Here is a 26,848-nt window from a genome sequence, read left to right on the forward strand (position 1 = left end):
TGCCCATGCACTGCAGGCCCAGCGCTCACTGCTCAGTTTGGGCCGAAAACCAACCCCAATTCTGTCCTCTAGAGGACAGGATTTTCTTCAGGGTATTTTCCCCTTTTGTTTGTGCTGCACATCTCCACAGCAGGAGGCTGATGCCTCGCTCATTTCTCCCATCAGAAGAAAACCAGCCCTGAGTGCTGCTTTCAGCAGACAGGCTGAAGCTCCCCCTTCAGCCTCTGTCAAACTTCTTCAGGCTGACGCTGAAGGTGAGGGCTTGCTGTGGCCACAGCACCTCGGGGCTGATGAGGAGCAAGGCAAGGCTTAACATTTACACTGCTGCTCTCAGGCAGCACTTCCATTTCCACTCAGCTCACATCCTCCTCCCACATCCCCCAAAAAGCTTAATAACAATTAAGCTGCTGGATAATGACCTCCACCCTTCAGGCACAATGTCTGCTATTCTTCTGATTTATACCAGCACAAGCAAGTGGCAAAAAAGCACAGCCACTCATATATGAGAGCAGTTGTTATGCTTTCTGGTCACTGTCTGGAGACAAAATAAGGAATTGCTGGTGAAGTGCAGCAGGTGAAATGCAGTGAGTGCTGTGCAGACCTGGCTTACTGCTTTAGGGAGTCACCCACTCCTCATCACCAGCAGTCAGCGCAGCAGCTGAGTGGCCACTGAAACTCCTTGACCTGTGGGATTATTTGTGCATACCTGTGCGTGCATTCGTGCCTCTCCTCTCAGCCTCCTCCTTTCTGGTGTGACCGAGCACCTCGTCGCTGGCAGAAGGGCAAACTTCACCTACAGCACAATGCAGACGCTTCCTTCTGGCCCAATAATTAGCAAGCTGACTAATCAGTTGTGCTGCAAATAGGACCCGGTTTGACAAGGATGGCACCAACCCTGCCCTTTCTGTTTGGGCTCCCACCAGCCCCTGCCTTGCAGCTGTTCCTGCCTCATTATCACATCAGGAAAACGATAACATGACAAGCTTTTTTGTTTTGGGGGTGGTGTTTTGCTCTTTTCTTTCTTTTAAGCCCTATGACAGTTTACGCTGCTGTGAAAACAAACAGCTGGGACTACATCTTTTTCCAACAAAGTCTCCAGCCTGTGTGGTACACAAAGGAGCAAAGAAGGTATTGCTCTTTCTTCCCTGCATACAGCAAGTAAACAGATGGCTCGGCTTTACATGCATACACACGAGCAGCCATGGTTTGGCAGACACCTTGCCAGATAGTGGATTATCTAACAGTTCTGTTTTATCTATCTGAAACACATCGCTGCTAATCTGATGGGTAAAAGAACTGGCCAGGATCTTCACCAGCCCTGTGGCTGTGGGAGCCCTCCCCCTGATGCCCTGTAGGGGATCCTACAATCTGTATGTGATGAGAGGGAAGCTACTAGAGACAGCATGCAAGGGAAGAGCCAGCACAAGGCAATTACTCTAAAGCAATTAGTAAATAATAATGCTATTATTTACTAATAAAACTAGGAGATGTGCAACTGGCAGCCACTGTCCCAAGCTGCTGGGTGCGGCAAGGGAAAAGGGACGTGTCTGGAGACAGCAGGGGCACAGGCACAAGCAGCCCTCAGCCCCTTGGCTGCACCTGTGTGTTGTTTTGGCTCTGTGCAGCGCAGAAAGTCAGAGGGATAGGGGTGTTTTTCTACCTCCTGCTGCCTAGCCCTCGCTCATCTCATGGCTTACAGGTGGGCTTACAGCTGTGGAGGAGCAGCAGTGGCTGAGCTCCGGTCACTGACGCTCCCTGCGTGCAAGCTGTGGCCGCTCTGCTGTGCGGGCTGGGCTCCTGCGCCTGCAGATCAGTGAAACAAATGAAAGCAAATGGACAGAAAGTGAACGATTTGGCCAGGAGAAACAGACTGCTGTGTCAAACCACCCTGACACAACGTGGCTCAGGCAGCACACCGCTGCTTAGCTAGTACTTGAGGCACAGCAGAAAGGTTTCCTCCCACCTCTCCTACCTTACACTTCACTGTCTGAAAACAGCACTATGGTGGTTAAAAACTACTACATGCATGCGTGGAGGGCTTCTCTAATATTTCAAGGTACAGCTTCCTCAAGAGGAAGGAAAATAAATTTGTACAGATCAGGCCTCTACCTACTGATCAGAAATAATGCTATTAAATAGAGAACAAAAGAAAAAGCAGTCACTCTCAGTGGGAAGGAGGGCTATAAAGTGGCTTTCTGAAACAGAAATACTGTTGTACATATACTGCAGTGCACTTCAAGTTTAATTCTGTTAAATCCTACCTAGAGGAAAACCTCAACCTGTCTTAAAGCTGGAAAGCAGATGTTAGTCAGCTGAACAGAGAGGTTTCATGTATGTGCTCTTGAAATCAGTCCCAAGTAAAGCTGCAGCTGCAAACCGTTCAATGGGACCTGTCTGACCAGGGGGGAAAGCAAACATTGCACGCAGGTACTACGCAATCCAGACTAAAATCACCCACGAGAAATGACAGCAAAGAGGCCTTCAGCAGTAATAAAAAGTGAAGGTTGAAAAAGATTTGCCCATATTCTGGCGTCTCCATTCCATCCTGCAGGACTATGAAACCAGGAGGCAACTCAGCAATCCCAGCAGGGGAACAACTCTCAAACACCACAGCGCGGGAGGGAAGGAAGGTGCACAGCACCAAAAAAATAACTGCACACAGATTACCACCACACAACTTGATCTTTACTAATAAAGCCAAAGAACGAAACATCAGCATTTTTCTTCTTTTTCTGCCTAAAGAGCATCTCCATTTTTAACATTACTGCTTTTTTGCACCAGATGGACTACTACACACGGACAAAGCAAACCAGGGAATATTAAGACAGTTTCCACATTTTAGTTTGATGTGATTTCTGAAAACAGTGTCTTGGTGAAATGCATTTTTTCACTCATTCGCACAATATTTTAATGGGCCACCTGTGTATCACAAAGCTGTAACAAACAGAGAGGAGGAGCCACAGGGAAAGTCCCGTCAGGAAGACAAGGCAGACGCAGTCGTAAGCTTCCTGATGTGAGACACTTCCAGGCTTACTCAATTCCAGGGTGATTCTGCGGAGAAGGACGGTGCTGGGCCTCACCCCTGCCGAAGGCTGGCTATGGTACAGAAAGAGCTTGCGCTGGATTTGCTCATTACATCCACTGGTGCACTCAAGCATCTCCAGGATCTGCTCAGCATTAAGCAGTTTTAAGGGTGCATATACCTATACATATATTTTTTTAAAAGGCAGACTAAATTTTAATTCTCCTTGGGTTCCAGCTAGCCAAAATTACCTCCTGCAAGTGTCAGTCCAAGCTCTACCAGGATGGCTGGTGGCTTCTGTGTTTGCAGGAGGGTCCTGCAGACCTGCCAAAGGGATGCACCCTTCCTTCTTAACCCACCTTGCATGTTTTGCATTTGCAGAGAAGAAGGAAAAAGGAGTGGGGATGCAGAACAGAAATTCAGGGCTGCCTTCTACCTCCATGTCTGCTTTTCTTAGGATTTATGAGATGTTACCCTGGGCCAGGTTCCTCCATGGACACGAGGAAACAGCTACCAGGAGGAGCAGTAAGCCACAGGATGAAGAAAGAAATACAGCGTTAGACCTCAGCACGCTTGCCAGGGCAGAATACCTCATTTGAGCTGGCCTCTGCTGGCATGCTCTGTGCATTACCTCCCGTAACCAATCCCTCCTGTTCCGCTCTGATCCCACCACTTTCTGCCTCTCTGCTCAGGTGCATTTCACCACAGCTGCTCGCCGTGCAGCTCCCTTCCTTTCCACTGCCTTTCAGCAATTTCCCTCCTGCTTGGCTGGGCAGATGCAGCTGGGTTCAGTGCCCCCCACCAACTCCTACCCTTTGCCAGAGGGGTGGAAAAATCCCGCCCCTGCTCCATTTTTTGTTTGACAAATCAGCAGAGGAGCTACACTGTGACTTTTACGCTCTCCCAGCACTGGAACTGTTGCTACTGCAACAGCAGAACCAAATCCTGAAAATATTATTAGCATCCCAATGGCTTTGGCAACAGATACGACGAAGCTCAAGGAAGTCAGCTGCTACCTGCCAGAGTTTTATGCAGGTGCAACAAAGCATGTCCAAGCCTGACCGCAAGCACTGGCACTCAGCATGTGTCCCTCAGGTCACGTACGTGCACCTGAAAGGTCGGAGTCTCAGCCACCTGTCACATCTGCACCTGATGTAAGTCCCAATTAAAATACGCAGCTGGACTGACACAACACAGGAGGGTCTGGGGGGGAAGGCAAGAGGGTGCAGAGGGAGAGCGACAACAGAGCTTGAGCGAGTGAGAGAGTGCTCTGCTTACTTACCTTTCTCAAACAGCACACGTACTTATTACCTGGAAAGCATGAAGATGCTGTAAGTGCACTTACAGCATGCTCCGTTCCTCCTCCCGGACTGATACAAGCAGGTGGAGGCAGAACTGAGCACCGCCTTGCTGGCAGAGACAGAGGACCCACTGCTTCACAACGCCAGCACAGCGCGGGGGGAAGCAAAGCACTATCAGCACAGTCAAAAACGAAGGGCAAAGGGCATTTTCTGTCTTGCTTTTAAGTTGAAATAACTTCAATTACAGCTTCTAGCAATGACTTACATATTGCTCATTAATCTTCTGCAGCCTCCACAAGCAGCTGGTATTTATTGCTCCTGTCATATTACATGGGCTAAATGCAATGGGGCCGGGAAACGAACGGGAGGGCCCAGAACAAATCGCCTCCTTGGTTCAGGAACAAGTTACCGTCCTGAGCTATCCGCATGAGAAACAGCCCTGACTTCCCACTCTCCTACACTGTGTGCTGCTGGAGAGAGGTGTATTATAAACCCATGCACATGAGTGGGGAAGCACAGATAACTCTGCCTGCAGTTTGTTCAGCTCACGCCATGCGGAGCATCTCCTTGTACTATGGGCCCACCACGCTAATCAGGTGCAGGCAGCTGCTCTTTCAGGTTTTCAACAACAACAAAAAAAAGCAACAAAAAACCCTCCCAAATCAGTGGCAAAAGAAAATTCAGGCCCTCTCCAACCTGACACGCTCCTGAAAATCATCACACCACTTCACCAGGTAAAGCTGATATCCATTGCCTCAGCTTCTAGGGACCATGGAGAAAAACGCAGAAAACTATGAACACAAAATTTCTTCATCGTTTTGAAGCTGCCAGCTCACCAGTGAAGCTGGGCTCTGTCTTACAGTGAACTCTCTGGCGCGAAGTGGAGCTCGCTGGCTAGCCACACTGCAGAAAGCAACACTGCTGTTAGGGGTCAGCGACAGTGCTGTTGTGTTGCATGCATGAAGGTACAGGACAGAGCTTCACACAAAGAACAGCTCTCTGCTAACAACAAAAGACTCGAATCAACAGACAACACCAATAAACATGCAGAGCATGTCGAAGACCCGGAGAAGACAAATACAACGAAAGAGAGAAAGTTCAAAATTTGACTTCTCTTGTCCTACGTGTGAAGGTGTCACTAACAGAACTTAGAGGTGGCTTCTCTCATTCATGCGCTAATGACTTCGCGGTCCCTTGGGGCAGGGGAAGTGAGAAACGGGGTTTTTATCCATCCGTCAGCTAGGGTCGAGTTGGTTCAGTATCAGAGGCACTAAACAGTCTTGTCTCTTTTGGCATCAAGTTTACTTGTAAAAGAATCTTTTAGCTGTCCTGCTCCACTTTGTTTTCTCTCCTTTGAGGACCAAGTTCGAACGCTGGAAACCTGGAAGTCTCCGGTACTGCAATATCTGAGAGGAAATGAATAGCTCCAGCCATTCCTAAAATATAATGAGAAAGAGATTTTTGTGCATCCTGGACATGGAAATAGCATAGTTGATAACAAAGGCAATCGCATCTGTTTGAACTTAGCACCTTGTGAGGTCTTTTTTGAACTGGTGAACTTAGGGCCTCTAGAAAGGGATGCTCACCTGTAGTTTGCCTAGGAAATCAAGTTTCATTTTAAAAAGATGGAGGCAGTAGCAGAGTTCTCTCTGCTGCTGTTGTTTCAGAGGCACAACTACAAGGCTACTTCAATTACAAAAAAAGTAAATGCCAATTTGGACTGTCTCATAATTTCAGCAGCTCTCCCTGGTCATTTCACTAGTTAAAAAAAACAAAGGCAAAATTTACGACTGCTGTGATGTACTGATTCATTTGTTCATTATTCATAAAGAGGGCATCCAGGCTCTGCAGCACGAACATCAGCAACATCTTGTAAAACTCACAGGGCGACAAACTACTAGGGTGAGCTACCTTACAGAAAGACAGCATGCAAATGGAAGCTCATTTTTATTATCACACTAAGATCCTACTGCATCAGCAGCTGAGCACGTACAAAGAAAGGAGCTTTCCTTAAATACAGGCATCTGATAGAAACAAAGTGATTACGACAGTTCCATAAGAACCATGTGCAACTTCCCATTAAAATGTGCATGGATGCACATATGTGCTGAAATGGACAACTTCACGCACACTTTTGGCAAACAAAATTCAGATTTTTTTTTTGTTTTAGATTTGAGGCTTCTAGATCTTTTGAAAAAAATCACTGACATGAAAAACTAAAATAAAATCTGTGTCAGCATTAATGCACATATCACCCTGCCTATTGTTGGCATTAGTACACCTCAACAAATTTCAAAGCTCTTGTACTACAGACTGTGTGTCTGTTTTTTTTTCTTCTATAAATGCATAGAAGGGATATCTTACAAAGAATAAGAATCTTTGTACTTTTTCATTCTCATAAACGTTAACACAGTAACTCTGTATTTGGATTTTTTTCTTTGCATATAACTACTTATAACTACTGCTGTCTCGCATTTATGCCTCGGGTTGGTTTACTTGTAAAATAATCCTACTTGGTCTGCTGTAAATTCACGTATTTGTGATAGATGGCGCACTAGGCTCCTGCTCTCAGAGTAGCAGCACTATTTGAAATCCTGCTTGTTCTATGTACAATTCCTTGCTACTGTGTTTCTAAAACATCAGGATGAGACAGGACATAGAAAATAAACTACAAATGAAAATATACAAAGCTCTAGGAAAGGATTTAGGAACACCTTTAAATTTACAGAAAGGCCCGTAGGAACTCTGCGTTTCTCTTTTTGTTCTGGTGATCTTGGCTCATATTATAAAATAATATTATATTATAAAATAGCTTTTTCTTGTGTTACTATTGCAGCAGCAAAGGTCCAGTTCCTTCAGGCCAGCAATTGCTCTGAGACCCCCTGCCCATGGCTGCTCCTCTATCCTGTCCCTCTTGGACAATACCCCAACACAGAAGTGTTGCCTGGACTTTCATTCTTTCATTTCTTTCAACAGCAGAATTTTATTTAAGAATGACAATGCCACTGGCTTTACACTGCAAACTGGTGAAATGCAACCAGAAGGGAAAGTTTTGACAGGAGATAGGGGATGCTTTTTTTTTTTTTTTTTTTTTATCCTTTGGAGGAGGGAGGTGCTGGCATTTTTTTGGTTTTCTTTTTGTAATAGTAAAGGAACTACCCAAGATTTTTGAACTCCCAAGCACGTACCAAAACTGCAAGGTATCCTTTCTATCCTATACAACACAACACCATCTGCAATACCATCACCTTACCTTCAAAGAGAGAATAAGGTCTGTCAGGAATACGACATCCGTGTGCACCATATTCCAAACACCATTCGGCAAACTGTGGAAGACATAAAATATTTGCTCATTTATTTTAAACTTAAGACTGCTAAACACAAGCTTAAATATCTGCATGGGGAGGCACTTTTAATAGCTACTAAATGTAAAATAGTGTAAGCAGAGAAACAATGCAGGAATCACCATCCAAGATTAATTTGTCTCACTTCAACCGTGACATGGCTGCAATTATTTTTTAGGATATGTATTTCCACAGCAGGAGTTTCAGCTCCACAACAACATAATTAGTTGGGTTGTACTTAATTCTGATTTAAAAAAAAAACAAAAAACAAAACAAAAAAAAACAATCCCACTACACATCAATGAAGAGCTCTGCAAGAACAGTTTCAAGGGCAGAAATTTTCTAATACCGTAACATTAGTTCCTATCTGTGTTGGCACTTAATTTATCCACCTCCTAAGGACTTGAGAGTTGTTAACTGCATTTGTTTTCTTCCACTTCCATGCACTGATTTAGAGTATTAAATCCCCAGCTGCCATTACTTAGCTTTATCTATTTTCTCTCCCTAAGCCTCACAAAAAATCGTTATAAATACAGTTAGACAATTATGGTGGTCAATATTTTGTTGCAGAGGATGGAATACCTTTTAAAAACAAGTTAACAGTGTCTTTCTCGTGTTTGATCAGCGCTGCTGCAGTAGCCACTAGACATACCTTACTTACAAACCCCATCTGGATCAATTTAAGAGCAACAATCCATTTCTCCTTTATGGCTCCCCAGAGCAGGCACAGGGCCCACACGTTCCCCTGGCATTTCTGTGTCTGGAAGCAAACCGCTGCTTATGCAAAACACGGTGCTAAAAGCACAAGAGTCCTGCAGAGCAAAGAACCAAGAGAACTCTCCCTGCTTCCCCTGTGATTTTGGGAGCCTGATACAGAACACAGCTCATCGTACTCACTAGAGGGTGCTCAGGCTCCACGGTTGGAGCTATGTGATATATGAATAGGCTCCCAGAACCATCAGCTGTTGAACAGGAGGATAAAGAGTGGTATCTTGCCCCACTCCCTCTGTTCTCTTTAAGTATTTACTGGGGAATGGATTTCATCACTTGGGACGTGAGTGTGTGTGTGTCCACGTGAGAATGTCTTGAGGAAACCCAGCAATGAACTCACAAACACAAACACTGTGGTCCACGGTTATTGAGCAATGATGAAGTATTTTGGGCCCCCCTACAGATCTTCAAACCAAACTTGTAGCCTTCTCTTTTACGTGAGGACAGAACGTGTCTATGGCACGTTTCTGAACTACAATCAATTCTTGCAACATCCACATCTTATTGCATAATAGCCTTTATAATTATTATTGCCAGCCTGGGAACTTCAACAGAAATTACAAAAATGCATCCCCAGGCTACTAAACGAATCATTGTTTATAAATCCTTAGCTTTGGTAAACCTTGTAGATCCAATAAACCATATTAATGTCTTTGTTAAACCAAGGAAAAAGAAATCTCTTCTAGTACAAAGACATCTGCCATTATTTGTCACACAGGCTGAACAAGCTTGCCATCGAGAAACAGCCTTTCAGACCTCTGAACGTTTATCTTGAAAGAAGGAAAAAAAAATTAAAAAAAAAAAATAAAAAATGAAGGGCTTGGATGCTCTCTGGAGCCCAGGATGCCAGCAGCACGTTTGTTTCCCTGGATGCTCTGTCTCAAGCATGGTTGTTTCCCTGCATGCTCTGTCTCAGAAAGAAAAGATTTCAAGAATGCCAAAGATCAACAAACTCCTTTGCCCATTTCAAGATTTTCCCTGCAAGAGCTTAGGGGGCCTGACTGAACACTGCAGGTGCTAAAATGCAGAATGGCAACAAGTGTGCTGCCAGACCCGACTGTGCTCGGCACTTCCAGCAAACAGCCTTTGGCTCACTGCCACATGTTCCTCCTCAAAGGAATTTCAGGTATCTAACTGAGTGTCCTCCTTCTTTGGCTCTGATCCGGGTATGCTTGCTTTCCTCTAGCTTTGGACAGAGCTACAGGGTTCCCCTGGGCAAGAAATGCAGTGTGAGCAGGAGTTGCTAATGCTGCACAGAGCCCCAGGAAATGTATGGAAGTGGAGGATGACAGGGAGAGCCCAACTGTTGTGCTGAAAGCAATGCGTGCTTGGTAGCGTGGCTCACACATCAGCAGAGGATCAGTTCACACACAACAAGGTCACACATTTGCCGTGGCAGTACTAGGGGCTTATCGCATTCTCCAGGATGCGTGTATGCATACATGTGTCCCCACAGATTGACGCACATGTAAACATAAGGTGACAGGAACAGCCACTTTGTAAAGCTCTGCTGATGGTGGACAAGCTAACAGTAGAGGTGAATGCACTAGCTTTACATGTGACTCATCTGAAAACACCTTGAAAGCAACTCATCAAACTTCCCACTGCTCTACCTTTAGATAGACCTCAGTTGAGTAGCTATATATGCAGCATGAAACCCACTATCAATGAATTAAGTAGAAAACAAAACAAAACCAAAAACCAGGAAACAGAGGCAGAAAAAGCCTTTTCTTTTGTCAATTGCTAGCACAGTGAGAGCTGATAGCAGAACCTGGATGCTCCCAATGGAAAAATTTTGACTGCGTCTTTCTCTGCAATTTGTATTAATGAAAAAAACCTAAGTGAGCAATTTAATAACTGCAATTCAGAGCTCTGAAAGCCCCAAACAGACACTAGTCTGAAAACAAATAATTACAAAGGACTACTAACAGTATCGCTGGAGGAGCTGAGGATGACAGTGGATCTCTCAATGGAATAATTAGCACCATGTAACATTCATCTCTTGTTGTTCAGGCTGGCTGATTCTCCGACTCTATTTACAGCACAGCGAAGTGCGTTTGTGTGGTTTTTCAACCACTCTTTGTACTAAGATGCAAGTGCCCACATACACAGCTGAAGTCGTCTACCCAAAGGTGTGAGTTGGAAGTGCATGAAACACATGAAAGGGACGAGTGACTTTGCTGGGATGCTGCAGAGCTCACCTTGCAAGCTCGGTAGAGGTACTTTTTGTCCTGAGTTAGGTTATAGAGAGACAAGAAGGAGTAGCCATTGCCAGCAGTACCATGGCAGATCCCGTAGCCTTTTCTCAGTAAACCTCTCTGCCAGATGACGTCGCTACACTCCATGGCATCTTTCAAGTACTTATCCTCTTTAAAAGTCTGCGGAACAAAAACAGAAAATAAACATATAAATTGAAGTATTAATGATTACAAAGTGATCCTGGACCTGGAAGATGTTTTGCTATGGAGGTGGAGTTTTTCATATATAGTTTATTTTGGATTTTAAGACTCCAACCATCATAGACTTGCTTTTCTTCCAAGTTGCTTCTCATTTCTCTGTGTGGAAAAAGAAAGAACTCAAGTTTTTCTTTCTGAAATTAGTAAAAACAAAAAAACCCTAAAGTTCGAGGTCCTTGGTTCCACAGCCTGTAATCTATTTGCAGGGTACATGATCCTTTTTCGCTTCTCCCCTCTATTTCCCAACCACTACATAATTTGATTTGAAATACAGGAAAGTAATTCTTGCCTCCAAGAAATGTAACAGAATAGTGGCCATCAAATCTGGTCCTGAAGGGCCAGTTCCTGATCTTTCTGATTAATTCCTGCTGGTTACTCACTATCTGCCTTCAATTCCATGTCGAAAAACGCACGAGAATCCTTCTTTCAGGGCTCTTTCCTCTATCCCAAGTACAAGTAGGAACAATCCATTACCTCGACTAGTATTTATATTGGAAATACTCGTGAGGTACTGGCCAGCTGGACAAAGGACCAATTTTACAAAATACATTGCAACTGAAGTGCATTTTACATGCACAGAGAGTCCATTGAGGCAGCAGAAAAAAAACAAAAACACCAAAGTGAACAGCACCACTGACTTGTAAGACTGCTCTGTGCTCCCCTTTGCCTAGGTCACACCACAGATCAACAAGACAAAGAAAGTAACTGATGCACTGCTATAGACACAGTCCTTTGAAGATGGCCTCCTCTTCACAGATGCGACTTAATGAAGTAACAGAAGCAATTAACGTGCAGGACTCTTAAATCCACAAGCTTGATAAAGAAAGTCCCTCTCTATGAATAGGGTTTGCCAGCTACTCAGTTGTAAAGCTTCAAATGAAGGCCTGGCAACAGCATTTGATTTCCAGGACAAACGCTGCTGTCTGCTATCACAAGTCCCTGTGCTTGGTGTGAAAGCACAGCCAGAAAAACCTGCTCCAATTTTTCTTGTAACTTTCTCAAAAAGCAGATTAAGGAGAAAAAGAAAAGCGTCATACGTCCCATCACCTTAAACATAAAAAGAGGACAGAAAGGAGGCTGCTAAGCAGAACTTGGTCCTCTCCCTCTTATCTCTTGGAAAAGATTTTCTGCTGGGGAAAGCATTGCACTGGGAAAGAAGTGAAAAAAAGGACTGCAGTATTAAGTCAGCCTCCTACCACAGTCCCAAGGAAAAGCAATTGCGATTGTTGCTGCATTCAGCAGCACTCTAAGAGATTTATAGTTCACTTTTCAGGTAGCTGCACAAGTAATTATTCCATAAACCAAACCTGTTTTTCATCAGCCCACCCTGAGGCCGACCAGGGAATCTGCCAAGGAGGGCTGTCAAGAGAAGGAATTAATTTGCATAAATGTAATTAAATGGCACGCTTTCAAATGTTATGCAAATCAAAAGTGCACAACTCCAGAGAGATAGCAAACCTATTTAAGGATGGAGAGGAGCAAACAGTAGCTCACGGTAGCTCGGAGGTTATATTTATGCCCTGTAAGGGGCCTGTAGTCTTTGTTCTGACAAAGTTCTCCAGTACTTTATCTTAATAATGGAGTAATTTATGGAAGACATTCTTTAGCAAGACACATGAACCTTCATTTTTTAAAACCAACATAATTCTTAGAGCACCTAGGATAAAGTTTCAAAGAATTTAGGTCAACGTTCTCAGAACCAGGACTCTGATATCAAGTCGTTTAAATGCATGGCCCTTTTCCAAGAAAACCTGAAGTCTAGTAACTACTTACACCCTGAGAAGCAATTTTACCCACTAATTTTACAAACTTCCTTATGCAAGTATTTTGAGATGTTTAGGTGCCTAGCCTAGGGTTCTTGTTTGAAAGCACGGATCTAGAAAGACTTAAAATGCAAGCCTTACAATCTAACAGGCCTGCATAGAGGTGTCTAAAAATACAGGTCTGTATAAACACGGAATGATTCACCTTATAAGCTTGCATGAGCATGTGGATGACTCCGGGGGCACCATGGCACCAGTGAACCAATCTGTCGGTCTCGTTGCTCAGTGAGGATGGGTAGTTCCCAGATCGGAATTTTTTATGACGAACATAGTCAATGCTCGGCTTCACCAGCTCTGTCAGGGTCTCCTGATCCACGTTTGCAATCGGCTGAAGGCGACACAGAAAGAAGAAACAAAACCACAGGAGTAGTAACAAATCACGTACCAACACTTCATTACGTGTCCTATTTTCAAGTACCCTACATGTGTGCTCTATATCCCAAATACTTTCTGTCACTTCACACAGATTTAATTAATGTCTGCTCGCAATACCCTTATGAAGAGTGTGTTACAGCAGCTGTAGAGACAAAGAAACTGGGGCACCAAGTTGCTGCCCGCCTTACTTGAGGTGACACAGAAAGACTTGGGAAGAACTGAGAACAGAACGCAGACCCCAAGGCTCCCAGGCCTCCACCTTCATATAGAGAAAGCACTTCAGGAGAAAGGCAGTTTTATAAATTAGCTGCTTATAATACATTCTTAAAACACACCTGGTTAAATGTTTTAAAAATAGCTAATGTAGACAAACCTGTCCTATTTCCCAATAAATGAAGAAGAGTGTAGGTAGTGGCATACCTAGCAAAGTTTGATAATGTTTTCCATCGTAAACAAAACTCCCTGAAGCTACGGACTATAAATCAGCATTTCTAATGTCAAAAGCAACAGCTTCTTCGCAAAGTAACTAAATGTCTTTGCTCTACACACTTATGCTTAGATTGCTCTTCTCAGTTTTTCTCTTCCATTTCTTCTATTTAGCTTATGTCCTTTCCAAGAGGCAAATACATCCATCAAACTGTGCACTCCCTGCAATTAAAAGTTTAGAATCTGTGTATCTGTTGGGTTCTTAGTTGATATTCCTTCCTCTACCAGCCTATTTCACAGTATTTTCATAACAAAGCTCTCTATTTTTACACAGCCTACAGGATTTATGGAATTCCAGCACGCCGTGGGAACAACTGCAGAAACTGGAGACTACAGAAACTAATAACTGAGCTTTTTAGCATTTTTTTTTTTTATAACTTTGCTAATTATGTCTTACAATTTTACTGTTTCCTACCAGCTCCAGCACATTTGCATTCAATGGGTGAGCATGCTGCTACCATTCACAGTCCTACAGCTAAATGAAGGAATATTTTCAATAGCTGCGTTTTTTGTAACCTGAAATAGCCAAAAGCCTCTACTTTACCTCAGCTTGGAAATCTCTGCTGAGCTCCTACCCACCGGCTCCCTAGAGCAAACTCCACCTCTGCACTCTTCTGAGCGGAACAGTCACCTTCATGCTGCTAACTGCAAGTAGATCTGAATATAGATCAGCTTTTCATGAAGAACATCTTGATCAGCCCTCACACAGACACTGACCTTCGCGTTATGAAAAGGTCCCTGTTTCAGGAGTCTCATTTCACAGGGGAAACCTGCAGCAGAAAGCAAAGGCAGGCACCAGCAATAACTGCTATTCAGTCTTGAGCTGTGCAAGGCAAGCGTAGCCCAGGGCTTCACTGAGCTTGTGCTTGTCCTTGGGAGATAAATCCAAGAAGAGCAGAGATCTTTACATACCTTCCTTCTCTACTTGTGCTTCCATGAAGACCTCAGCACAAGTGTGTCCCTTCTCCTAAACTGCTGAGGTTTTCAGCACTGAACTGTCAACAGCAATCAAATAACCTCGTGGTATGCGTCCTGACTATCTGGCCAAGAGCAATGATAGACAGACATCTTTGTCTCGGTGTTAGTGAAAGAGGCTAGGACTAGAGACTCCCTTGCTAGAGTATCAGAATATCCCCCTCTGCATCCTGGAGGAATAATTTAACACTGTTGAGCTCTTATTCTTCCAGCAGTCTTCTGCAAGCAGATTCTGCAATACGTGTCCCCTCATAAAGGTGTTAAATAGAAATGATCGGTGGCTTCCACATCTCTGCTGCTATGCTGGACGCCTTCTTTGTTATCAAACAACCACCCAACAAACCATCTCGTGAACTCTTTGCTGAAAATACAGAGTAATGGTGTAGGAGGGGTGGGGGGAAGGATGGACTCCAGTGTGCCATCTTCTGCAGCAGATGACTCAACCCTGTATGACTCACAATGTTTAATGTACAGTGAAAAGACAGTAATCTAATGCTGCATAAACAATGGCTTTGTGGTAATTCGGAAAAGCAGCAATTATATGTAAAGGAAAAGATATTTACGATTTTCCCATGTAGACAGAGTAGCTTCTGCTTAAACCAAAAAGCACTGCACAACTATTTCTGGTTTCAACCTCGAATAGCAAATGAAGGATGGAGCATTTAAAGAGACTTCTTTAAAGGAACAGAAGTTCCTCAGAAAAATCTAGTGAGGAAAAAAGGAAGGCAGAGAAGATGAGGTAACTGGAAGGGTGTGGACCACCCTGTCAAAGGCATCAGAAAGTGAAGATAAGGACACAGTAAATTAGAGCATCCTGAGACCCCAGTCAGATGGCCACTGCAGAAAACAGCTGTAGTGATGTTAAGACATGGACCCCAGGCAGCAGAGCAGTAGCTACTTCCACAGCAAAGTCAGCTGCTTTAGCCTGAGCTACTGGTGGAAGTGGTGTGAGCTAATCTGAAACAGATGGGGAAAAGTCACCACATCTTTTGCAAATGAGGAATGGCTGACAGAAGTGACAACAGCTAATACCATCTCAGTCACTTCTGCAATGAACATTTGTACACACCTCTAGGCTGTGAGGAGAGGATGTACTTTCTTTCCACTTGCCTGAAGGAAAGTAATTTCTGCATAAGCTGGTAAGAAAATTACCGTTTACAAAAGTACACAGACTGGCGGCACCTTTCAAAACCAAAGAAAGGTATGATACAGATTTTGCAGCTCTGTGGCCATCTTCTGTAATGAAACATAAGGCTCTGTTTTCAGATTGTACAGCATTAGAAAACATACAGCTCTGTTTTGAAAAACATCATAATCTGATTTGAGAATCTCAGAGCAGGGAGGGAATGGATATAAATGTTGGAAATAGGAGGCATACAAAAGAGAAGAGTCTCAGAACAGGAAGAGGAGAGCAGGTGTCATAAACACAATCAGGAACATTAGATTTTTTGAGCAGAGAAGGGGAAAAGAAGGAATACGAGAGTATAAAAGTAAGAAAAGCGTATTGAAGATGAATGCGTGATTAAGGACAGTTTTTCCAGGAACTTCAAAATAATGAGGGGGAAAAAAAATCACAGGGGAAAAGATGAAGAACATGGAAGGCAGAAGGATAAAAGGCATCAGTGATGCACTCATTGAAAAACAGAAAATAAATGAAAATAGGACTAATGGGTGGTGAGTAAATTAATATTTAGCTAGCCCGACTGTAGGCATCAGATTACTTCTGATGGGTATGAAGATGAGGATGAGGGAAGACACCTGACTTTCTTGAGGACAGGAAACTTCAGCTTCTAGACCTCTGGGGCTCTGAAATGCAACTCACTCATATTCACAAGCAGATGGTATAAAATACTGTGGGACAAGGATGTACATCTTCATCATGCAAACAGAATGCCCTGCTGACAGACTGGAGTAAGCTGCAGAGAGCTGAGCCCTCAGCTGGAGGCCTGGCAGCAACGTTAGAGGAGTCACAGTGCTGAACACTAGGATATGTGAGTCGTCCTCTGCTCCTGGGGCCTTGGCTAGCATTTCTGCACAGTTCTGGGCTGCAGTCTGACCCCCAGCTGCAAGCCTCTGACTTACCACAACCTTGCACTGCTTGTGCATGAAAGCTGAAGAGATCTTCTGATGCAAAACAAGGCGTGACTGGAGTTTTGTCCCAGCCTGCAGAAGACACTCTTACCTGCATAAGCATGTAGTAGATCCCAGCCACCCCATGGGCCGCTCCAACATATTGCTTCCTGTGCCACTGATACAAGAGAGGGCAACGCTCTGTTTTACGCTCCTCCTTCGAGAAGTTCTTCCCCGACTCAATAATGGCATCTATTACCTAAGAAGGAAAACACACTTCTTCCATCTCACTTGCTTTGATTCAGAGAGTTTTGTTTTGTCATGGCTAAAATCACACAGCAAATAACAATTGGACTGTGATATTCAATTCCTTTGAATATGAGTATTGAGGTAGAAAGGGAGTTTCTCCTGAATGACAGAATCACCTGTATTTTTAGGAAAATAAATTGAATATTAGATTCTACTTATCACTCTTTTCCAGGCCTATTTTCTCTGGTTCTGGATCTGCAGAACAGTCATGCACCTTCCCCACACTAAGTTCTCCTCTTTTCACTTAAAACACTTCCACACTTCTGTGTTAAGGTTTTCCATAACAATTTCTCACCCTCAAGTGCTCCACCACTTTCATGTTAGATGCATTTAAATGGCCAGCTGTGGACCCACCTGCATTGGCCTCTGTTTCAGTCCCAACTGGGCAAGAGGAAAGGGGTAACAGAGTGGAAGGAAGGATGAGACTGAGCCTGCAGTTGTAGGTTCCTCTCCTCTGCAGCCTCCCCCTCTTAATCCCTTGAATTACATGAAGGTGTGATTCCAGTTCAACTGCACTGATGCTGTGGCACTGGAGAGAGAAGCGTCCTACCTCTTTGATAACAGACTGTGGGACAGTGTCTGGACCAATTTCAGTATTCAAGTACAGCAAGGCATACAGGTATCCTGCTCTGCCGTAAAGCAGCTCATCTGGAAGCTCAGCATCTGTGCTTGTAACTGTCCTTTGGAGCTGCAACAACCTGCATCAGACAAAAATGGTAGAAGAGATAAATAGAGCATGTTCTCTAGAGACTGTACCGGACTATGCACTGCATAAGCCATCAAACCAGAAGCAGTAGGAGTGCCGAAGCCCCGTAACTTCCCTTCTGTCATCCCCAGCAAAACTGGCTGCCAGCTTTACATATAGAAGGATCTGAATTAATCAAAAGTGCCGCTTAAACTATAAAAGTAGCTACACGTTAATGGGAAGAATGATGAAAGCTTCCTGCAGCCTGGTATTTCACCTCAACAAGGACCCTTAATTTGAGATGTTTGAGAGAGAAAAACACTCAGCATTCCCCTCTTTAGACACACATAGTTCCACATGCTTAAAAGATAGATTTAGAAAGGGCATTGCTATTATGCAGAAGTGTTTTGCTTGCATTTAGTAGTGGGGGGGGGGGGGGAAACACACTTGAGCTGGCCACTGCAACTCTCGTTTGTTCCAAAGAGACTCCCTGCTATTACTCCACCAATCTACATTAGAATTGAGGAGGAGCAGAGAAATGGTTTCCTGCCCATTCCCTGGACCTGTCTCTTCCTATCTTTTCTGATGAAACTGGAAATTAGATGAAACCACAGAGATGGCCAGAATTTAAATTTGGGGAGGGAGGAAGACAATCTGGATTAAGAGAAAATTCAATTCCCATATCCCCCCCAGGAGCTATTACTTGACAGAAATGTTAGCATCATGCTGGAACAAAACCACTGACGCCATTGTCCTGTTTAGACCATCACTACTTAACATCAGGGAAAAGGCATTCACAAAAAGAGAGCTTTGTATTATCACTCCTTTTTTGAAACTACTTTTTGGACTCAGAATTAAATTACTTTCCTTTAAAATGTCCTCTGTTAAGTTTTATTATTCAAATTTTATTATTCAAATCATCCTACAACCAGACAGCTACAAAGTAAAAAGTTAGAAATGCAATCATATACTATACTGATATCCATAATGTACCCCTCAGATCATGTTCTGAATGCATTCGTAAACAACAACAAAAAAAGGGAAGAATAAAAAGGAGCAAATAATCAAACTAACCTCCTTTTTCAGTCCTCCTCCTGGAAATGACTTTCCAAGCAGAGGTGATTCTAGAAGATTTATTGCTAATCTTATTCTGCTGTACTCATGCTTCATGCCTTACAGCAACACTGCTTCCCTAGCTGCATCCAAAGGGTCATGCCCAAGATAATGCCAGTTCTAAAAGCAAAAAACAAACCTTCTACCCCTTTCAAGACTGAAATACTTGCTCAGGAGCAGCAACTGATATTAATCAGACTAGGACTCTAGACCAGAAAGAGATCAATTATCTACCCAAATGGAGATATTGACATGAAGCTATCCTGCAAATTCTGGCTGTGCAAGGTATGCTGTTAGACTGTTACCAGGTGCATTGCTGGTGTTGAATGCAAACCCCAGAGGGCTTCAGTGATACCAGTCCTCGACTGGAATCTCTGTCATCTCCACATCAGCAAAAGGACATCCAGTTCTCTAAGGAAGCTCTACCTCCAAATGGGATTTCTCAAGACATTTGTTACATTTAGACTACTTTGAGAAGGAGATGGAGTTTTTTCAGGCTACCCTTCATATGATCTGACCTCATTAGAGTCCTTGCCTATGACAGTTTAGCAAATACCTCTTTTTTTTTTTTTGATTAAATTTTTGGTACATATCAAATATCCTATGTTTCTGCCTGGGTGTTTCCCTGCAGTGTACATGTTTTGTTGTGTGTCTGTAATTAAGTCCTGTGCTGTCCAGGAAGCATCACATATCGTACAAGCTGCTGCTGACAAGTGTATGACTTTTGTTAAATGTCACTTTACTATGACAAAGTCAGAATGTGCATGCACTACAGATATGCTCATGCCATCCTGTTCTTATAGCAACAGAAGACTTGCTAACCTGCTAATCACCAATCAAGTGTAAGTCAGCTTTCATAGTAATAGAGCCTATTCTGTATTCTGCTGAAGATACATCAGGGGAAAAAGTGCCTCCACTTTTTAAACCTGTCTTCCACAACTTCACTGGCTAATTTTACTGAATTAATGCACTCTATAAAAGAAGGGCATGGCTTTTTCCACGACCAACCACTCACCTGGTAACACATTCTTTAGATTCACTGTCATTTTTCAGCTTGTGATAAACCACTGCACCCACTGCCAGTGGCCCCGCATCACCACAGAGAAAAGTAACTCTTCTGCCATTCAGGTTGCGAAGGATTCTCTTCACATAATCAAGAGATCGCTGCAAATGGCTCTGGTTTTTTGTGACACGGTACAATTGGAGATATAAGAGGGCAATGCCTGGGAAAAAAAATTTAAAAAAACAAAAACACATGAATAGGAGAGACTCATTTACTTTTCCTTCTGAGTACACCACGCCCCCATCTTTAGTGCCTCTGAACTAGTAATTCAAATATGAAGAGGTATTTGGTCAATTAAAGGATGTCAGCTTAGATCCTAACTTACGCAAAAGGAAGGCATCAGTCTATCTTAATTACATTTCTGTTTCAATTGTGACAACCATATAAATGTATTAGACTGAAGCCCAATGGTAGACTCTCACTTTGCAGAGAATGAAGAACGCTCATGAGACGAGCACTAAAGTTTGGTGAAGAAATCACCATGGATGAAGAATTTTAGGCTAACAAGCATGCATACAACCAAGTACACTTGGTTTAAAATACTCATCTATCACACACTAGAAATGACTTATTTCCCATTTGATTTTTAAAAGGGTCTTTTGATGAGTTCTTGGCTTCAACTTTCCAAGTTCTTTATAACCATTCTAAGTGTTTTGCAATAAGATTATGAGCTTCTACAATTTAAGCTAGCTTGCAAAAACCATAAGGCAAACACATGCTAGGAGAATGCTGAAGGTTAAATCAAGCTTCACTCCATTATGCTCATTATACAGTTTTCCTTGAAAACAAAACAAAACCCAACCCTACAAATAGCAATGATGTAGATTTAAGAAAGTGAAACAAATGCATCTAAGAAGCTGTTTGTTGGCCAACTGCACATACACGAGCAAAAAAAAAATTACTTCTTGACCACAAATTCCTCTTTCTTCTGAGCAGGCAGAGCATTCTTCTGTGCCATAGCTAAAGTGGGGAGCAAGCCAGAACCACTTAGCTCCACAGAAAGACCTTCTGAGGAATATGAGAAGAATGGCACCACAAGAGTGGTGGAGCACCCTAAAATGTTCTCCAGATCAGCCTTGAACAGGCTTTTACAGATGGCTCCAAGAGGTCTGCTGCTGAGCTTGGTTAGGTCGATTCAGTGGCACAGAAGCTTGTGGTCTACTTATCATTCCTGCCAAAGCAGCAACAAGAAAATGTTGCCTCTGAGGCTGCTGGCCTGTCTGGGATTTCCACAACTCTTTTTTATCTTGCAACAGCTGTGCGGATACTTGGGTTTGATCGAGGGGTGGTCAGAAGGTAGCCCTAAGACCCAGCTCATCCAACCCTTTCTGGTGCAAACCCCTCAAACCAGCTCCTCCAAGACTTCTGGCTTGTACAAACAGTACTTGCATAAGCAAGATGGACTCTAACATGGGCTTTAACAACACACACTTCAAGATTTTAAAGATGCTTCATAAGATACAAGCCAATGCTCAGGACTGTTCACTGCCAGCCAGGTTTGTCTAGACTTGGTACGTAACAAGCAGGACTGTTCCTTTCAGCACTGCTTTTACTTTCTGATTTGCACACTCAAGTAAAATGCTGCAAGAAGTTTGAGAGACAGTATTTAAAAATCTAGATCATTTAAGTATTTTTATTCAGTTAACTCCAGAGAAGCCTTGAAAGGAGTTTACAGCTTGGAGTAGATGTCGGTTATCCTTCTGCAGGATGGAAAAACACCACTCTCATTAGGCTGTGTTGCTTGTTCATCTATCTTCTCGTTTCAGCTAATGATGGCTGTGTTACTTTTAGCTTATGACTCATTTTCAGCACGCTCTGCTTCATCGGCTGCGACTTGTGTTGTCAGTCACGGTGTCAGAGCGCTGCTCCCCGGGAGCCGATTTGCAGTGTTGCTGCCAGGATGCCCACCCCTTCAGCTCCTCTGCACCCGCTCGCTTTTAGACCTTGAAACGCATCTATCGCTTCAATCTGAGTTGTCCAAAACTTCCCCACCCACCCGCCCACCGCACCATCTGCGCTGAAATATCAAGAAGAAAGAAAGCGAAGATATTTTACACTTCCACTGCCAGAATTGAGGCTAAGCATGGGCAAAGCCTGGGTTTTTTTTTCGAGGCTGCTTCCCCCCCTCCCTGACACAAGGATAACAGACCAGATCTGCTCATGGCACTTTTCAAATACGCTGTGCTAAAAGCAGGAGTATGTCTGAAGCGTGAGCTAGACAGAGCAGGAATAGAATATGCCATTGTAAGTAGCAGAGTGGCACTTAGGAGGCCAAGATGGAAAAGCGTTTTGGCAGCTTGAAGAGCAGTGTCTGTGTCAGGCTTGACAACTGCATGCTCTGCCTAAAGGATCAGAGGGTTCATTCACACTTGGACAGCATCTGTAATGCTGATGCAAAGCTCCAGGAATCACGGTGCCTTGTGATAACCAGCACATGCCTGTTTATCTTCATATACATCACAAATCTTGCAACTCTACCTCCATACTCCTCCTCCTTGCACACTCATTTTACCTTTTTTGTACAGACAGAACAAGCAGAACTACCCATACTGCAGGTTTTAAGGCATCTGGGCACAGAGCACCCTCTCCTCAATGATTAGAGGATAATCATTAGAGAACTGCTAACTAACTGTTAAGTCAGTTGAACAAAAAAAAAAATAAATTTTAAGAAATCCTTTGAAAAAAAAAAAAAAAAGAAAAAAAAAAAGAGGTAACCCAAAAGAAATAGCCTTAAAAATCCACTCCTTTTGCAGGACACAGATCTTAATATACAAAAGCATATTATCTCTCTGTAATGAGATCCCTTGTCCACTGAAGTCAGTGAAAGTCATTTCCAGACAACAGTGACCAAGGTTCCAGAGTTAATACAACTCATATAAATGACTGTATCATAGTACTTCTGCTGCTCCCTTATCTGAAGCTCCTTGAATGAAAACACAACATTTATGAAACATTCACATTCCAGCTTTCTCACCAGTCCAGCCAGTGTAGGCAGAGCAGTCATGTGGATCTGCTGTCTTCAGCCCTTCCTCCATTTGCTGCAGCAGGTCCTTGATTTTGGTCTGTATCCGTTTTGTGAACTGAGCGCTGACCTGAAAGAAGGAAAGGAGAAAAGGGAGTGAGCCAGGAAAGGAATGAATCCAAGAAGCCAGCTGCTCCACTTCTTTGTTTGGGAAAAAAAAAAAAATACTATCTGCAGCAATCAGCAGTGTCAAGGAAACAGATAAAGAAAAATAGATGCTCATATTTGAGACAGCCAAGGCAAGATCAAACCATCATCTTAAATGATGTGCTTAATCACATCATCCATGATGTATTCACATTTTCTTTTTAAATCCAAGGCTCTGCTTGATTTCCCAGTCTGCGACCACCAGGCAAGTCATCTAAGAGCCATAAAATGCCCTTCCTTTCGCTCCTTGATCTCTCCTCTCACCAAAACGCTATTAGGATTGGCATACTTTATCATGAGAGGAGGTTGTTAAAAGCAGCAAACTATTTAAGAATGACTACCTAAAAGAATAAGCTAGACACAAAGAAGATGGATAAAAGCAGCTTGGCAGCTTCAGCTCATCTATTTTGCCTTCGGCATGAAGCTGAGGAAACAAACCTTTGATCTTATTCATTGCTTGCTTTTACTTTTGAGCAAGAAAAGTTTACAGATACTATGTATGAAATATTACACAGGAGACTATATCACTGCCACCATTTCCTCTCTTATTAAACCTAAGATGCTTTACTGACTATTCCCTTAAGACTGCGGGACATGGAAATAGTCAATCAACTAGAATTTATTGCCCTAATAACTACTACAGGAAAGCATGTTCAAGAAGTTCCTTCAGAGGACGAGGTTACATTTGCAGTGGGAACATCTAGGAAAACACTCAAGAATGTATTATCATGAACATATGTTATAAATTGTATGACCTACTGATAAACTTTTCCTATTAACTCAAATATAGAGTTTTTAATAAGTAGAGCCTGAAAAAAAAAAGGAAAAAAAAAAACACTCCTTCCCTTCATGGGCTGTAAGAAAAGCTTTATCATTATTGGATATTTGCATCATTCTGATGATGTACAAAAACTTCATGACACCAAGAAATATTTCCTCAATTTGCTTTCTCTACCCTCTACAGAAACACCTAAGCATACAACAGTTGGCATTCATGTCTTAGTTATGCAGGCAGAAACAGGTAGAAGGAAACTTGCTAGCAACATGAGAGCCTGCAGAGCTCTCCCACCTCCCAGATCAGGTCCCAACACAATGGTCTCAGCATCCAGAAAAACGGCATGATGCAGTTTGGCTGCTTGTCAGCTCGCGTTGAGCACCCACTACTGCTTTCTGAACAGCGCTCCACCTCCATCCACCACTTGCTGCCTCGGTCTGCTCCCAAGCACCAGCTAAAACGAGTCGGATTTGCGAAGGCTTGGTTTAGCATTCAGCCCATCTGCAGCCACGGTTTCCCACTAGAGAAGGAGAAGCTATCTCGTTAGGAAGGCAAGCTCTTGTTTGATTACAGCACGTCCCAACAGGGAAGGGTTCAGTCAAAAGGCAGATCCCAAATGCTGCTCTGCAACCAATTACTCAAAGCACTCTTGTTCGGAGTGCAACTTCAAACAGCAAGCAGTGAATTCAAACATCCACTTGACAGATGTGGAAATAGGAAAGATAGCAGGGATCGTACAGGTCCTCTGAAACACTCAGAAATCTCTAGGGCCCAAATCTATGTTATGATGGCAAGATAGGGAGGGAGAGGGAAGTTGTGCCATTATAACTCATGTCACACGCTTACCCCTCTCACCTGCCCTAAGGATGAGCAAAAGCTCCCTCGACCTTCCCCAGTAACTCCAAAAGCAGGACACAAACATGGTGAGCACCTGGCACGTGCTCTTTGGCCTTACTGTGGCATCAAGCACCTTTTTGCTAGGAAACCATACTGCGCACACACAGCGTCATCCCCTCAAGCCTCTTAGCCAGTTCAGCAAAGTCTCAGCACAGAGCAAAACCTCTCCCGAGCGCAGGGCATCTCTCCTCCCCCAGACAGCCGTGCCACGGCATATGGCAAAGCAGCGTGAGGAAACCAGCACAAATGCACCCAGGCTCACTACTCAGTGTATCCAACAAGAGTGAACAAAGACGGGGTTTGTGTACCTACTGCACATCTCGTGCAGGCGTTTTGTTCTGACAAGACACCTGCTGCTACTCAATCAGGTTATTTTTTTTTTTTTAATCCAACTACTTAGAGGCAGAAGGAGAGGACTAGGACATCGGGACACTTGGGTTCTGCTTTGTTTGAAACCTCAGTCCCACAGAAGTTGTACAGCTCAGGCTGGCACCTCCCTCTCTAAAAAGGGATCTGCGACTTACCTATCTTGACTCAGCACTTGGAAAAGGAAAGATGAAAGGATTTTTTTTTTATTACAATTATAATCGTTTATCAGCCCAAACAAAGCTACTCCCAAGCTCGTGCCAGTGTGAATAGATCACACGTGGCAGCAAAGTTTTCCCCAGCTACCTACGCCTCCACCACTGCTTGCATTTTTTATCTTTTCTTTTTGCTCTGAAGCTCTAACAACAGAGCGCTGTCGCTGTTCATCTGGTAGGATCCCACTGTAAGCTTTTAACAGATGCTTACGTGTCACAGAACAAATTAATTACACAAAGAACTGAACGTTGAAAGGTGGGTTTTTAAGATTTATAAACCTCCTTCAAGGAATCTTATGGCAGCATTACAGCTGAGCACGAAGCGCACTAGCTCGTGTTGAGCACAGATTGATTTTCACGAGGAGCATATTCGTTTCAGGAGGATGATTCCAGCTGGCATTCAGCCTTTTCTGCCGGTGACTCTTGTTTGGAAAAACAAAAACCAGGATAGCTGGCCTCTGATATCCTGTACGACACTTACTCCTGGTTCACAACAGACTGGGTGATAACAGGGGCAGAAGAGTTTCTTTAACAAGTAGAAACATCTCTCTCCAGGAATTCAACGTTACTCCTCCGCTGCTGAAGGAAGAACAAGCACTACCACCCCAACCACTGCTCAAGTTTTAGATCAACAAAAACACAAAACATGAGCACTAATCCCCAGTAATACCCATCACAACCCTGAGCCACATTGCTTATGGTAACAAGAAAGGCTCGTTATCAGCATGAAACAAAAGCACTGCAGAAAAATACAAACATGTTGGTGTCGCAAATTAATTGTTTTGTGATTTATTTGAACCACATCATTGTTTCCATTGCAGCGAGGCAGCATGCCAACCTACATCCCAATGCAAAGCCTTCTGAAGCCAACAAAGAACGTAAGGAATGTAGGTATATAAAACCCCACTCAGCTTTGGCACTAATGACAGTGTCCAAATTTTGCTGTCCTTGACAGCATGATTACCTCCGTCCCCTGTTTGCTTTCTTCCATTTGCAAAGTTCCTAAAAAGAACTTAAGTGATCCTTTTTTTAAACCCATCTCAAAAATTACACACACACACACCAGGATGTGAATAAAAATCCCCTAAAAAATGTCACTTGCAGTTGACATCAGAATAACGTACCGATTCTTACTGAACCACCTCCCCATTACGATCACATCCAGCTTTGCAGCTGCGATTTTCCAAGCAAGCAGCACCAAGAGCAGATGAGGCAACACGCGGCTGCAATGTATGCAGCTTGTACTACAATTTCAGGAAGGGAAGAGGAGCCTGGAACTTAAAAGTCTTGCAAGTTTTGAAAGCATGCACATTTGGACTAGATATCACACTGCTTACGTTAAGTCTGACAGTGCAACTGTGAGAGCTCATGGCACTCCTTTTGTGCACAGAAATAAGTAATACTCTGGTCTGACAGATGCAAGGTGAGTTATTTCGTTTGTTTTTTTCAAAGATACTTTTAGATGCTGATGTGTTTTTCAAAAGCACCTCTCAGTATTTATTTGCATCGTGCCACATCTATGCCAAGTAACTTGTGCAGACGTGTAGCAAGACACAGAACTGAGCTCAGCTTCCTAACGAGTTGCCAATACATGTTTTTCTTGCCATCAGTGGCTCCCAAAACCACTGCCTTT

At 43.4% G+C, this 26,848-nt stretch overlaps 1 protein-coding gene across 1 annotated transcript in view; it reads right to left on the minus strand.

Moving 5' to 3' along the window:
• Positions 1 to 2,663: 2,663 nt before the first annotated feature.
• Positions 2,664 to 26,848, minus strand: part of LANCL2 (LanC like glutathione S-transferase 2) — a 29,463-nt gene continuing 5,278 nt past the window's right edge. The window contains exons 2-9 of the mRNA XM_005014930.4: positions 22,768 to 22,885; positions 19,746 to 19,953; positions 17,483 to 17,630; positions 16,736 to 16,882; positions 12,863 to 13,045; positions 10,640 to 10,816; positions 7,577 to 7,649; positions 2,664 to 5,759 (exon numbers count right to left, since the gene is read on the minus strand). Of these exons, the coding sequence (XP_005014987.2) occupies positions 5,644 to 5,759; positions 7,577 to 7,649; positions 10,640 to 10,816; positions 12,863 to 13,045; positions 16,736 to 16,882; positions 17,483 to 17,630; positions 19,746 to 19,953; positions 22,768 to 22,885 (1,170 nt within the window). The 3' untranslated portion in view covers positions 2,664 to 5,643. The remainder of the gene's footprint in view (positions 5,760 to 7,576; positions 7,650 to 10,639; positions 10,817 to 12,862; positions 13,046 to 16,735; positions 16,883 to 17,482; positions 17,631 to 19,745; positions 19,954 to 22,767; positions 22,886 to 26,848) is intronic.

The sequence above is a fragment of the Anas platyrhynchos genome, chromosome 2, assembly GCF_047663525.1.
Source record: "Anas platyrhynchos isolate ZD024472 breed Pekin duck chromosome 2, IASCAAS_PekinDuck_T2T, whole genome shotgun sequence".
Taxonomy (NCBI): Eukaryota; Metazoa; Chordata; class Aves; order Anseriformes; family Anatidae; genus Anas; species Anas platyrhynchos.